At 39.4% G+C, this 14,876-nt stretch overlaps 1 protein-coding gene across 1 annotated transcript in view; it reads right to left on the reverse strand.

Moving 5' to 3' along the window:
- HPGD (15-hydroxyprostaglandin dehydrogenase) overlaps positions 1-9,362 on the reverse strand; it is a 29,011-nt gene extending 19,649 nt beyond the window's left edge. Inside the window, exons 1-3 of the mRNA XM_032332236.1 lie at positions 8,987-9,362; positions 8,565-8,688; positions 4,891-4,997 (exon numbers count right to left, since the gene is read on the reverse strand). Coding sequence (XP_032188127.1) covers positions 4,891-4,997; positions 8,565-8,688; positions 8,987-9,079 — 324 coding nt within the window. The 5' untranslated portion in view covers positions 9,080-9,362. The remainder of the gene's footprint in view (positions 1-4,890; positions 4,998-8,564; positions 8,689-8,986) is intronic.
- Between the last annotated feature and the right edge of the window lie 5,514 nt (positions 9,363-14,876).

Raw genomic sequence — 14,876 nt, forward strand, 5'->3', positions numbered from 1 at the left:
ACACTCTTAACTCTCATTTTAAAAATTCTGTCATCTAAATCATGAAATATTGCCTTTCAGGTTTCTTATCTTTCCTTCAGCCCAATTCTTGAGGAGTACTAATACAGGTGACCACTCTTTTTTTTTTTTTCTCTGAAATCCTTCAGCTTTTGTTTCTCTGTGTTCAGTCTTTTTTCGTTTTTTTAATGTGAGAAATATTATTGTATTCCCCTTTGCAGAGCTACTTAAAATTTAGCAAGTTTTGCCTAATCATAATAGTTCGACTAGATCTTTAAACATTATGGAGTAGGAGTAACAAAACAGAGAGCAGTTACTAATTTAATTTGTAATCAGCATCCTTGGGAGCCAAGAAACAGGAGTACATTTGACCACATTTCTCCCCATCACCTCAACTCATCCTTAGAGGCAGAGTAGGACAGAGGAACCCACTTTGTATATAAATGAAGTATATAAATTGTATATAAATTCATTGTGACAATGAAGAAAATGTAAGGAGGAGAAATATAATTTATTGAGTGATGTTATGTAGTAGCCCTGTGCTGGATACTTCATGTAAATTAGGGCTTACTTAAGCTTAACCATCCTTCCGGGTAAGGAAATTATCTTCATCCTTTTACAACTGGGAAATTGAAGACCAAAGACATGAAATAAAAGTCCATGAATTCTAAATTCAGAACTTTCATCTTGTTTTGATGGAATCTAAATGCATATTCTTATTAGTACAAATCTTTTGTCAACCCTTGTATTTCTGAAAAAAATAATCAACCACAATAAGCCATCTATTTTGTTTCGTTTTTATTTGAGTATACTAAGAGATTCAATAAATTAGTTACATACCCAAATTAGATTATAAATCCCATATGAATGGGAATGAATTTATTTAGGCTTATTAAAGATCAGAAAGTAAAGAAGTATATTACAGAATGGGCTTATCAATATTCAAAGTTAAATCTACCTCTACCCACCCAATTGCCAGAGTAACCTTTGACAGTCAAAGATTCAGTCTTCCCTGAACATTCCTAATGAGCTCTGGGTAGCTATAAATAAAGCTACTGCAGTTGGCTTCAGATTAAGGAGGAAGCACCGAATAGCCTAATGAAAACAAAAGAATGGGAAGAGGTTTAATGTATCACTTGTATGGGAAGAGCGATGAGTTCTGCTAAGTTAAGGATAAGGAAGTGGTAAGTTTGGTAAGTAGTAAAAGTAGAAGGACAAATGGTACAGCTTGGCAACACTGATGTATTAGGAAATAATCCAAACATTGTATTAAAATATGAAAATGAATATCCATGTATGTAAAATATCATAGAATGGTAGCTTATGTCTCCAGTAAATATAAATTGAACACCTACTCTGTACACAGAAGAAAAATTTTATGCCTTGAAAGAGCTTAGAGCCTACTGGCATAAATTGCACAGGTATAAAAGTAATTCTAATACAATTTTAAAATTTGTAAGCCCTATAAGCATGGTATCATTAGGGCATACAAGATTCCAGAAGAGGAAGAGATACGTAGTAAAGTCCTTTAACTAAGTGGTTACTCTGACAGAGACGGGAACATAGAGGAACAGGCAACAGAACATGCCTGGTCTCGTGGAAGGAGGCAAGTTAAACCCAGAGTCTAAAAAATATACAAACCAAACACAAATATTTGCATTATATAACACAATAATCAAATCAGAAGGATAATGATAGGTCAGACTCCAATCTAGTCTTGAACTGGGTGTTGCAGGTAGGAGAGGAAGTAACATGTTTTCAAGTTATATATAGGTAACAAAGGTTATATCTCGCTCTCTAGATGTAAGTTAAATAAATGTTCTTAGTTCCTGGAGTTAAGCTAAGGAGTGCCTTATGTCAGCAGAGTCCGAAGAAAAATAAAGGCCAGATAATTTCAATGAGGAAGAATCCAAGACAGTGAGTTGTAATCAAAGGAGTCAAATAAAATTCTCCTGGTCTTCCAGAATTTTCTATTTGCAGATATTGTAAGAATTTCTAGCCTGCAGGAAGTGTTTATTCACCCAGGACGTGTTAGAGCAAACACGCCCTCTCAGCCAGATGAAGATTGATAATTCTAATCCCATTTTCTTTGTGATAATGTCTTCATTATTTTCATGTTCTTTATATTAACTCAAATCATTGCAGTTTTCTGAGAGCTGATTTCTGTCTTTTTTTTTTTAAGATTTTATTTGTTTATTTCAAAGAACAGAGATAGCACAAGTGGGGAGGGGAGAGTGGGAGAGGGAGAAGCAAGACTCCCCATTGAGCAGGGAGCCTAATGAGGGACTCCATCCCAGGACCCCGGGGATCAGGACCTAAGCCTAAGGCAGATGCTTAGTCTTTTAACTGACAGAGCCACATAGACACCCTGACAACTGATTTCTTAAGGAAAAGACATAGTAGGTGTCCATTATGAATGCAACAAATATAGGAACTTCATAGTGTAGTGATCTTTGTCTATGAAATATCTATAGATATTACAGATGAAACTACTAAAAATACCAGCAGTGAGAAAATTGTTGTGTGATTCGTGCTTTTTCACTAGTAGAGCTTGATGCAAAGAAATTATTGTCACTTTATGTGGTTGTGGAAAGTGCCATTAAGTTTATAAAAATATATTCTTAAATATTCCTGAAGTTTTCAATTCATTTTTTTTTCCATCTGGCAACCACAGGATGCAATGAAATATGGTTCATAATAAGTCAGGGACAACTACCAAAGATTAATAAAATGTGTAATTTCCAGGGCGCTTGGGTGTGTCAATCAGTTAAGCATCTGCCTTTGGTTCAGGTCATGATTCCAGGGTCCTGCGATCCAGCTCTGAGTCGGGCTCCCTGCTCTGTGGGGAATTTGCTTCTCCTTCTCTGTCTGTACCTCCCCCCTCAACTCGTTTGCATGCATGCTCTCGCTCTCTTTCAAATAAATAAAATCTTAAAAAAAAATTAAAATATTCAATTTTCTTATCAGTAGAGAAGAATTAGAGGTATCCAGTGGAATTTAAGAAAAAAATGGAAAAAGATCAAGAGCAAAAAAAAGAGAACTTAGTAAATTCAAAATATGAACTGAAGGGACGCTTGGGTGGCTCAGTCGGTTAAGTATTCGACTCCTGATTTCAGCTCAGGTTATGATCTCACAGGTCTTGGGATTGAGCCCTACATCGCGCTCTGTACTCAACAGGAAGTCTGTTTCTCTTTCTCTCTCCCTCTCTTGCTGCCCTTCCCCCTTCTCATTCTCTTCTCTCTAAAATGAAGTCTTTAAAAGATTAATTTAAAAATAAAACATGAACAAAAGCGTAAGACATAAATCCCAATAAAGGGTGATGATGAGTATAAGTGGCTTAAATCCACAAATATAAAATGTAGATATGCTCAGATGTGACTTAAAAAACAAGAGCTCATGCTATACTGTCAGCAAGAGACAAATTTAACATGAATATTGACAGGTCAGGTCTCTAAACACACACACACATCTCCCAGAAAGACTTTGGGAGAAATCTGACACATAAATTTTAACGTTATTCTGAAAACTGATGATATCTAAGAACACTGGAGACAAATTTTAAAAAGAGCTGGAAGGAGTACCTTTCATTCTCAATTAAAGAACTTCAGGTATCTGTCAAGTATGGGGAGAAACTTTGTACCCTTATCAAAGTGGTTCAGCTTTTTTGTGAGGTACTGTAATTCTCACTACTCCCATCAAGTTATTAGAGTTAAGAAATTACTCATAGGAATGTAGATTCAAGGCAAATATTTATTGATTAAGCACTATCTTCAAGATATTGTGTTGATTACTGAGAAAGAAAGAAAGAAAAAAAAACCATAACACATCCTGTTTTTAAGGAACTAATCATGAAGTAGGGGGCCACTCCCTGTATGTTGATACACACATAGTGGTTCTTCTGTACTTGACACATGCCTGCTTTGCAAGACTTGTAGAATGACCTTAGCAAGGGCAGGGTGACCCCTACACACAGCCTAGCTCTTACAGCTTTCTTTGGCTAAGGCTTAAGTTTTACTGAACCCCAACATCTTATGTCAAATGTGTTTATAAAATGGGATAACCAATCAACTTGTGATACAGAGGATAAAACAGAAATTTTATTTTCTAATTCTACAGTTCTGTAATTTAAGAGCTAACTGATCATCAAACATTGTAGAAATTATACATAAATGCACACACACACACACACACACACACACACACAAATACCGACTTTCAGATAAAAATCCCAATAATTACAAAGTAACAGTCACTTTAATCTTGCTTTCTGTTACATTTCTGGAATTAAATTAAGACTTAGTTTTTAAACAATTTAAGTCAGGATTGGCAAACATTTTTTTGTAAGGGGCCAGATGGTAAATAGTTTAGTTAGTGCACATCATGGGGTCATTGTCACAACTATTCAACTCAGCTGTTGCAGCAAAAAGTAGCCATAGACAATACATAGATGGATGACCAGAGCTGTGCTCCAAGAAAACTACAGACACTGAAATTTGATTTCCATATATTCATGTATTTCATATGACTTTTACACTTTTTCAACAATTCAAAAATATTAAGACCCATTTTTAGCTTTAAGTTGTACAAAAACAGGTGGCAGGCTAGTTTCACCTATGAACCACAGTTTGCTCACTTCTAAGTTATGCAGTAAACTACAGGTTTTTTTTCATATTTCCTTTTAATATTTTTAAGACAGATTTATTTGCATAATTAGAAGCCTCAAATGCCTTCCCATTTGTAAAAGGAAATGCTTCTTTTCCAGCTTTCTGCAACTTCCCTTTTTCTATGTTGTAAGTCATTGTATTGATTCCATGCACGTAAGAACCTTTTCTTCTTTAGAAGCATTGTTTTATTATACAAGTTTAGACAATAAACATGGCGAAGATAGCTTACCAAATTAATCTGCACAGTTTTTTCCCAGTTTTTCTCATTATTCACACCAGCATTATTGACCAAAATGTCCAATCTCCCAAAGTAGTCTACAACTTTTCTAAAGGTATCTAAGAAAAAAAAAAAAAAGAAGACATTACAGATACAGTCTTGTCTTCCATATGTACATTTCAATCCCACCCTGTGTCTTGAAATTAATTTTCATTTATCTACTTTTGTAATAAAAAATATGCTCTTAGACTGAGACTTAATGCCTTGCTTCCCAAAGCATGGTTTGTGAGCCAACAGTATTCACAGCATTACCTAGACACCTGTTAGAAATGCATCATCTGGGGTGCCTGGGTGGCTTGGGTGGTTGAAAATCTGACCTGGGGTCAGGTCAAGTGAGGTTGAGCTCCGCTGGGGGCTCTGTGCTCAGTCGGAACTCTGTTTGAAGATTCTCTCCCTACCCCCTACACTGACTCGTGTGCACTCACAGACTCTAAAATTCTTTCCTGAAGAAATTTCCGAAGTTCTGTGGCTTAGACTATGACAAAAAAATCCTTTTTTTAATATGTGTTATATTAAACACAAGTCATCTCATGTATTCAGATCCCTTATGATCATTTCAGAGAATCTGATATCCCAGCTAGTAAAAGTGTACTTTTCATCCAGTTGATTTGGATACTGTAACTTCAATATTGACTATTCATTCTTTTCTCTTTCTCACTATTATTGCTACTTTGTATTACTCATTTGTGTAAAAACTCCATTGGACCTGGCAAAGTCTTCATAGATCCTCAGGCCAGAAGTTCATCCATTACGTTGTCCAAAATCCACATACCCAGTCCAGTCCTTGTAAATCTTCCTCAGCCATTCATACTTGGCTTTACCACTTTTGTATCAGGAAACACATTATTTCTCAAAGCAGCATTTGACAAGAGTTCTATAGATTTAAATTCTTTTGTTGGGCCTTTTACCATTGGTTCTAGCTCTACTACCTGAGACTTTAGATAACAATCATGGCTGTTCTTCCAAATACCAGAAAAGTATTCTCTGGTCTTAGGGCCCATCTATGAGTTCCTTGAAAACAGTAAATCCACACAAACTTTATTTTGATTGAACAAAATCTAGAATTATTAACAACTACCACGCATACTGAAGAGGGCATGGATTCATCAGTTCCCAAATGGATAAATTACTAGGCAAGTTAATTGCCAAAAATATTGCAAAGGCCATTATATATAGTATTGTACCATACTGGAATAGAAAACAACAAAATAAAAACTGTTTACTTTTTCATGGAATTTTTAAACTGCTTGAAATCTCAAATTGATTCCAGAAAGGATCTAAGGAAGAAAGGAAGAAAGCAGAAAGCATCTAAGGAACACTTTTTTCTTTTTTTTTTTTTTGGCATTCCACATGAAGTATGTTCTACTCTTCAAAAATCACATTCATCTTATAGGAAATTGGGTTGTTAAGTTCAGAAATCTAATTGCTTCTTTAATTTTCTTTCTCATTCTGGTCTCTATTGCATTCCTTATACTCTGCCCTTATCAATATCTAATTCATCATCTTCTTTCTGGCATACCACAGAATTTTGGGCTCAGACAGTTTACAATTCAGCTCTTGTTGACATTTAGAAGCTTGGGAGACTCTATAATTTACTTACACTCTTGACATTGTATTATTTTCTTTTCTTTTTTTTTTTTTTAAGATTTTATTTATTTATTTGCCAGAGAGAGAGGAGCAAGAGTAAGCACAGGCAGACAGAGCTGCAGGCAGAGGCAGAGGGAGAAGCAGGCTCCCTGCCAAGCACAATGTGGGACTCGATCCGAGGATGCTGGGATCATGACCTGAGCTGAAGGCAGCTGCTTAACCAACTGAGCCACCCAGGCGTCCCAACGACATTGTATTATTTTCATTTGTAATATGAACTATATCCAGATCATCTCCAAGAAACTTTCACTTCTATATTTATGTGATTTCAAAGAAGTCTCCCTTGGCCACAGCCTAAACAGTTTCAAAAGCTATAGATAGCATTAAATCCTAAAATTGTTTGATTCAAGGCCCTGTCTTCCTTAAATGCAAATAAATGCTGATGTTCAGACAACATGTGGATTTCTCATGACCAACATGCCTTCTCCTGGTCACTCATGATGTGTCTGAGTTTCCTCCTCCACAATCACTTACCTTAAGGAATGTGTTTACAGCCAGGATACTAATTTTAAATACTGGGAAGCAAAACAATTAGGGTTAAATGTCACATGTGAAACTACATAAATTCAGGCAGAAATAGCTTTCAGATGAGCTATACTGTTTTCTACTTCATCAGCATGGATGTTGGAATTTGGCGTGACTTTATCCTTGATCTAAAATATCATGCACAATCAACAAAACTTTATCCTCTGGCAAAATATATTCCACTAGCACTGTGGTTCAAGATCTCTTCTAGTTGTGCTTGTAATTCACGTTATAGGTCTTTATTAGCGTTTTCAGATCTAATTACATAAATCCTTTAAAGCAATTACCTTTAGCTAGAGGGGAACATTCCCTTCTAAGGTACCTCTTCATTTTCATCCTCATACAGAATATCCCAACGTTTCAAAGAAATTCGCATTTCAGTGTTTATTTAAGGATGGGGTGCTAGAATGACTTTTATGGAAGATTTTTGGCCCCTTGATTAATGAAGTGCCTAACAATTTAATATTTCTTTTTTTTTTCAAAGATTTTATTTATTTATTTGACAGACAGAGATCACAAGTAGACAGAGAGGCAGGCAGAGAGAGAGAGAGGAAGGGAAGCAGGCTCCCCGCTAAGCAGAGAGCCCGATGTAGGGCTCGATCCCAGAACCCTGGGATCATGACCGGAGCCAAAGGCAGAGGCTTTAACTCACTGAGCCACCCAGGTGCCCCCAATTTAGTCTTTCAAATAAACTTTGTGAAATACATATATTTTATTTTTCTACTTATTTTTCCAGAAATTTTTTTTTCATACAAATCTGTCAGGTCTCCATTTGACCAAATCTCTTTATCGTGCACACCACTATTGTCCTTGATATCTCACAAGCAGATGGTTCTATTTTAAGGGAGGAGACCAGAAACAGGAAAGCATTGAGGAGAGTCTGATAGAAACTTTTCTTCTGCAATTCTAACACTGCAGTACGGCTATTATTATTCTTAAAGTACCATATCAGAGAGAACATTTGGTTGGAAATATCTAGCACGTCTGTGATTATGATCCTTGAACTTGCATTCTAGTAGGTTTAAAAGGAAACATTGCCACATTTGGTTGTCATCGAACTTTGCATCTTCCAGCTTTCTGGGAGTTGTTTGCCACAGTTCCTTAGCCTATTTCAACTTTCCAAGTTCTATCTGCAAGTTCAATCTTTCAGTAATCACTGCAGCAGCACGGCCTTTGACTATATAAAGGAATTTTGATTACATCATGTGCTGCCAAATGACTAAAATAAAAGATTTCTCAAGCAGTCTTGGTTTTCCCCCCTTAGTTTTTATGGCTATCGGGATGTCAGTAGGAAACCTAACAGTCCAGGCTATCTATTGGAGTTCAGAAGTGGCTGCTCTCCAGGAGGCAGCCGATCTGCCTGCACCAAGGCTGGCTCCCTGGCCAGGGCTGCCTTCAGGTCGTTGCTTGTTCAAGGCGTGTTCGGTGTTGATGGATTGATTCCCCTCTCTTACCTCTCAATTGTTCCTGGTCAGCCACATCGCACTGAATGAAGAGAGTCTTCTGAGGTTCAAACTGCTCATCCAAGGCAGCTTTACATTTTACACCTGCTTCAAGGTTCCAATCGACCAGCGCTACCTATGGACGAGAGGAGAGGGAGGCATCGAGGTCATCGCAGCTAGTGAAACAGAAGAACAGTAAATAAACACCAGACGCTCCCCCCCTCTTGGACCTCAGATTCTGCAGTTAAAGTTCGGGGTCTCTCCCTAGGCACTTTGGAGGTCTGCTCGAGACCGTCAGCCTTGGCAGCTTTTGAAAGCGGCACGGTGGGCAGCCCGGGGCGCGGCCCCCTGTCTCCTGCGGGAGTCCTTTGGTTGGTGCTGGAGTCTCGGGGTGGGAGGACAAGTTTCCGCGGCCGGGCGCCACGCTTGCTTACCTTAGCGCCCTTGTGCAGGAGCGCCTCCGCAAAGGCTCTGCCGATGCCCTGCGCCGCGCCGGTCACCAGCGCCACTTTGCCGTTCACGTGCATGGTGCGGCCGGGGCTCCGGGGCGGTGGGCAAGCTCCCCGTCTCCGCGCGGCTGCAGCTTTTATGGTCCCCTGCGCGCGCGCGTGCAGCCCTGCCGGGCGCTCTCCTGCGAGTGGGCGGGGATGAAACTGTCAAGCCCGCGCCGGGGAACCCAGGGCTGTGTCACCTGGCCCTGAGCGCTCCCAGAAGCCAAACTTCGCGATCTTTGCCTTCCTGACTGGCAGCTCGGGTCAGAGCCTCCCCTTGGCCTCTGGCTGAGTGGCTGGCAGGACGCTGACAGGAAAATCAGAAAGGTTATTTCTTAAAAAAAAAAAAAAAAGCAAACAAAACAAAACAAAAACCTTCAGTGTGCAAAGACCACCCTGAGAAGAGGAGGGCAGAGGAGGGAAAGGAGGGGCTCGGGAGCTTGGTTTCCTCCTACCCTAACGTCTTCCCCTCTCTCACGCCCCCTTCCTCAAAATAAAAAATAAAATAAAATAAAATAAAAAAACAAGCAAACAGAGCAAAATCTTAGGGATGTTGCTTTTTGTCTCAATCTAAGTTTATGTCTGAACTCCCAGGTCTTGGAGACTGGAGTGTCAATTGTGTGTCATCTTGAGAGGGCTCCCCAAGGGCGGTAATCATTTACTTGCACAGGACTTCCAGAGTCGCTGTTAGCCTGGTAAACTGTTGGCTCAATGGAATGCTTATTGAATCTTACTAGCTTTGAAGGCTCAGAGTCGCCAGAATGGAAAGAGGTTCTCAGTCCTCCAGGAACTTGAGTACAAGCTGTGTATCCAAGATGGGCTGTTCTTCTGACCTAACCACTCCTTTTCTTGTTATCACCTGCAGGCTTCAATTTTAATTCCGTAAGCTTAATACCTGGTTGGCATGTATTATGAACAAAGAAACCTAAGCATTTGGGGACATGAAAGTCAGGCAAAAGGCTTAACTAACAGCAGAATGAAGCCTTTGTGTACATCTTTGCTGTTTACTGCAGATATGGTTGAAGGTGACTGGGTCAGCAGTGAAGGCGTTTCGGAGGACTGTGTGATATACGTGTTGTCAGTAAGCTGCGGAAGAAAGACTTCCAAGTTGATCTGAAACTGTGTCTTCAAAAAATGTTGAGAAGTTAAGACAGGAAAAGAGATTTACATTCTGTCATGATAATGAATAGTCACAATGTGAAGAGCACATTGAAGGATCAGATTGAAAGGGAACAGCAGAGGACAAAAAAAAAAAAAAAGGAAACAAACAAAAACCCAATACCTCTAGTGGCATGCACAAACAGAGAAAAAAGGGACGAGCTCCTCAGCAGAAAGGAACCAATCACAGAAGGAACCACTAGAAGAAGGAACAACTAGAAGAGCATTGGACCATGCTGGGGGAGCAACGTGCTGCAGTACATATGGGGAAAAATAGCTTCAAGAAGAAAGGAGTGGTTAATTATACAGACCAAGGAGCAAAAGGGAAAAACAGACGGAGGAGTGCTTTGAATTTTTCAAGAAAAGAATCAGTGTGAATAAATTTACAAAGCACAGAAACCAAATGGCTGAAATTTAAAGAGAAAATGGCTGGGGAGAAGATGGGTATTGCAGGAGTTCAAGACATTAAATGGAAAGAAATAGATTGGACGGTAGTCGGAAAGATGAGAGAAGGCAGAAGGACTGATTCAGCTTAAAAGGCAAGCAGTCTGTGAGGGGCGGAGGAACCCGAAGCTACGCAGGTGCAGGAGAGCGCCAGCTTCAGACTCACACAGGGTGGATTTGGCTCTTACCTCTGCTTCTGACCAGCAGTGTGACCTTGGGCAAGTGGCTTCAACTCTCTGTGCCTCAGACTTCTTCTTGGTAGAGTAGCAGTTTCTGTAAGAATTTGCTGAAAATTAAGTTAGGTAATACCTATAAAGCACTCTTCCAGTTTCTGGCACAAAGTCATGCAATAAATACCTGTTCTAAATAATTACTTCTGGATCAAACGTAAAATAATACATGTGAGATAGAAAAAGAAACGTGAGAATGAGTTTGTTGGTTGGTTGGTTGGGGTATTTATTTATTTATGTATGTATTTATAGTACATGGGAAGAATTGGGATCTAGGGCAGCGAGAACCTTTCAGTCCCTTTTCTCTCAGCTTCCATTGTCACCATCTTTGTTCAGACCCTTAACTTTTTCCTGTGATAGCCATAGCAGTTAACATCCTGAATTACTTTGCCCACAAATTTCCTAAATCCAATTCAGCTCCCACACTGCTCCCAGGAAACATTGTAACTGATTGATCTAGTCACATCTAGACATTCTCATTTTCAAAATCTGTGAAATATCCAAACTCTAGGGCACTGCATAGGAGGGGGCACAGCCTCGCCTTCTGTGCCCTGTGTCCTTCCTACAGCCCCTCTTTAGAGTCTAGGAAGTGAAATCAGTTAAAACGTACCCCACTCTCCAAACCTCAGACCCCTGCCATTTTCTGTCTTCTCACTTGAGGATGATTCACTTCCTAGTTTCTTTGTTTGTCTTCCAACTCAGCTATGAAAATTCTGCAGTGGAAACACCAATCTCTTTATTCTAATGATCTGACTATCTCTGTCTCTCCAGCTTCGCTTAAAGGGAGAACTGAGTCTTTTTTTCTGGATATCTCCACCACCCAGCATAGGGCCACCTGTAGTGTGTGTTTGTACATGTTGAATGAAGAAAAGTACAGATAAATAGAGATATGTGTTTGAGAGAAGATGGAAAATTTGAAATAGATGGTGAGATTCCTCCCTCTATTGTGATTACCTTTTTACAAAATTTACAAGTTAAGACTGGAAAAAATATATTGGCATGGTATTTTTTGAAGCAGAGTGTCTTGATAGTTTTTCATATTTTGTATTAAATGTATGTTTTGACTTAAAAATACTTACAGGACACTATATATGTATATTCTAAAACCAAACTAAGTCCTCCTTGCCCAGTAAACACATCCCCCCTGTGGTTTCTGATGTACATTTTTCAGCTTATGTGCTGATAACATTATTCAGTTTCATTGACACTAACTATACAGTTTTATCATCAATGTAATTTGTGTAAGTAAAAAAAATAATTCTTTGGTGAGACTAAGTTAAATCTGGGACAAACCATCATTCATGTAATTTTGTGAAACATTCCTATTTACTGTTATACTTTATTAAATAACTGAACAAAATTCTCTTTAAAAATTAAATAACAGATTAAAAGGGATGGTTCTTCTCTCAATACAATTCCAAGTATTGGGTACTGAACATTTACTCATCTCATAAAAACTAAAATCATAGCCTCAGGAATCAAACTGCCTGCCTCTGAATTCAGCTCTACTGCCTTCTAGCTGTGTGACCATGAGTAAATTACTCAACTTCTCTGAATCTCAGCTTTTACATCACTTAAATGAGGATGAAATAATATTTATTTCACAAAGTTGTTGTAAAGACTATATTGAGATAAATAAAATCAAGTGAAATGCTTGGTCCAGTGACTGGTACATAGCAAATGCTCTGAAAATGTTACTGTCACTAAACACTGCACATATGTAATTGCATTTATTATTTACAACCAAACAGTGACGCAATTATTGTGGTCATTTCACAGATGAGGAAAATAGGGTTAAGGATGCTAGGGAATTTGGCCAAGGTCACTGATTTAGAAAATGGAAGGAGGCAGTTTTGAATCAAGGTGTGATATTGAGTGGTACTTCTTCTTCTTTATAATTAAACTTTTGAGATAATTATAGCTGAGCAGTAGTTTTAGCCATGATTGAATAGTGATTTCCTTAAGAAAGGCAAGGTAAAAATAGACTTAAATTCAAGTCAGAATTCCTAATCAAATACATGTTTTCAAACACACTTGTCTCTGTTGGCTCAGTTCTGACCCGCTAAAACAAACCACTCTTAACTTGATTCTCCTTCAGCCCATGCCCGGGCTGTGCATAGACATTCCAAGATGCAACTCATTATGGGCCAAGTTAAAGATAGAGACAAATCGGTTACCTGCTAGTGATCAGCTTGTTTAATTTTGAAATGACTGCATATAAATAAATATAGCAGACTTTTTTTTTTTTAAAATAAAACCAAATAAGGCAGTTTCTACAAATGTTGGGATCTAGGATTCTTGTTCTGGATTTGCCTGCATGAACTAGAACAAAGGACTTCTCTATGCTTGAATCTATACTATGTTCTTAGTCTTTCGGGTGTTACCACATTTAGTCCTACAAGATACATAGTATTATTCTCATTTTACAGTTGAAGACACTGAGACTCATGGAAGGCAAGTGACCTGCCCAAAGTCACACTGTGCCATTTAGCTTCAAACCCAAGTCAAGTAACTCCCAGAGCCTTTGCTGTTTCTGTTCTACTCAGCTGTCTTAGGTGTATGCTCAAATGCAGTCTCTTCTTCTTTGCTAATCTTATGATCTTGGGCCAATTACGATTACTCAACCTCTGTAGTCCTGAGTTCCCTGAGCTGTGAGATGGAGAAAATTTTGATAGACCACAGAGCTCCTGACAGTGTCTGGCACATATTTGGTGACCTATGAATTATTACTATTAGAGTCTTATTCCTTAATGTTCATATTTCTTTCTGGACTTAGATATAAAGACTTCATTCAAAATGGGAAAACAGTGGTGTTAAGGGTAGAATTTCAGCTCCAGGATACAGGTACAAAGTGTTAAACTTTCATAGGGTATTAGTCTACAGGGGTTCCCATAACAAAATACCATAGTCTCTGCAACTTAAATGAGAGAAATTTGTTTTCTCACAGGTCTGGAGGCTAGAAGTCCAAGATCAAGGTGTCAGCAGGTTTGGTTCCCCCTGAAGTCTCTCTCTGGGGCTTGCAGATGGCTGCCTTCTCCCTGTGTCTTCCCCTGGTCTTCCCTCTGTGCACGAGCACCTGGTGTCTCCCTGCCTATTCAGATTCCTCTTCAGACAAGGATACAAGTCAGATTGTATTAGGGACACCCCTAAAGGCCTCCTTTAATGTAAGCACATATTTAAAGGCCCTATCTCCAAACCCCGTCATGTTTGGAGGTACTGGGGGCTTCACCAGATGCCTTTAGGAGGCAGGTGGTGACACAATTCAGCCCACAACAGACGGGGTTTCTGGTTTGGAAATGGAAGTCTACTTATTGACTAAACTCTGTTGGCGGGGCGGGGTGGGGGGCGCTCCTGGGTGGCTCCGTTGTAAAACGTCTGCCTTCGGCTCAAGTTATGATCTCAGGGTCCTGGGATCGAGTACTACATCAGGCTCCCAGCTCAGTGGGAAGCCTGCTTCTCCCTCTCCCACTCCCCTTGCTGTGTTCCCCCTCTCTCTCTCTGTTAAAGAAATAAATAAAATCTATTGGAGAGCCCAATAGATGTAGTAAGGATTGAGCCTGTTTTGTAGCTTGTGATCACCAAAGCATCCCACATTCCTGTGACTGGAAAGAACTAGGAGGCCAGAGACCTGGGAGTCTCTGGGAGGAGATTGGTCAAGATGACACCCGTGTCGGTAAACTGGGCCAAGGAGGGAGAGAGAAAGAAATTCCTCTCTTGCCAGTGATCTGAGGATTGAGAGAAATGAATCTGAATAATTGCTGTACCCAGTACCAGCTGGAATCAGTTGTAAACCACAGCTCAGAGTTAACTTCCACTTACTATGCTATGCTTAGACAGTTTGTATGATTTACTCAACAAATGTGTCCTAGGCACCAAAGATATGTCCTGCACTAGGACACAAGGACATGTTGTCAATAAAACACATGTTCCTACCCTCCACGGAGCTTGTAACCTAACCTGGCTGGGGAGGCAGACACTCATCGGGACACAGGCAGGTGTAT

This window comes from Mustela erminea, chromosome 2, assembly GCF_009829155.1.
Source record: "Mustela erminea isolate mMusErm1 chromosome 2, mMusErm1.Pri, whole genome shotgun sequence".
Taxonomy (NCBI): domain Eukaryota; kingdom Metazoa; phylum Chordata; class Mammalia; order Carnivora; family Mustelidae; genus Mustela; species Mustela erminea.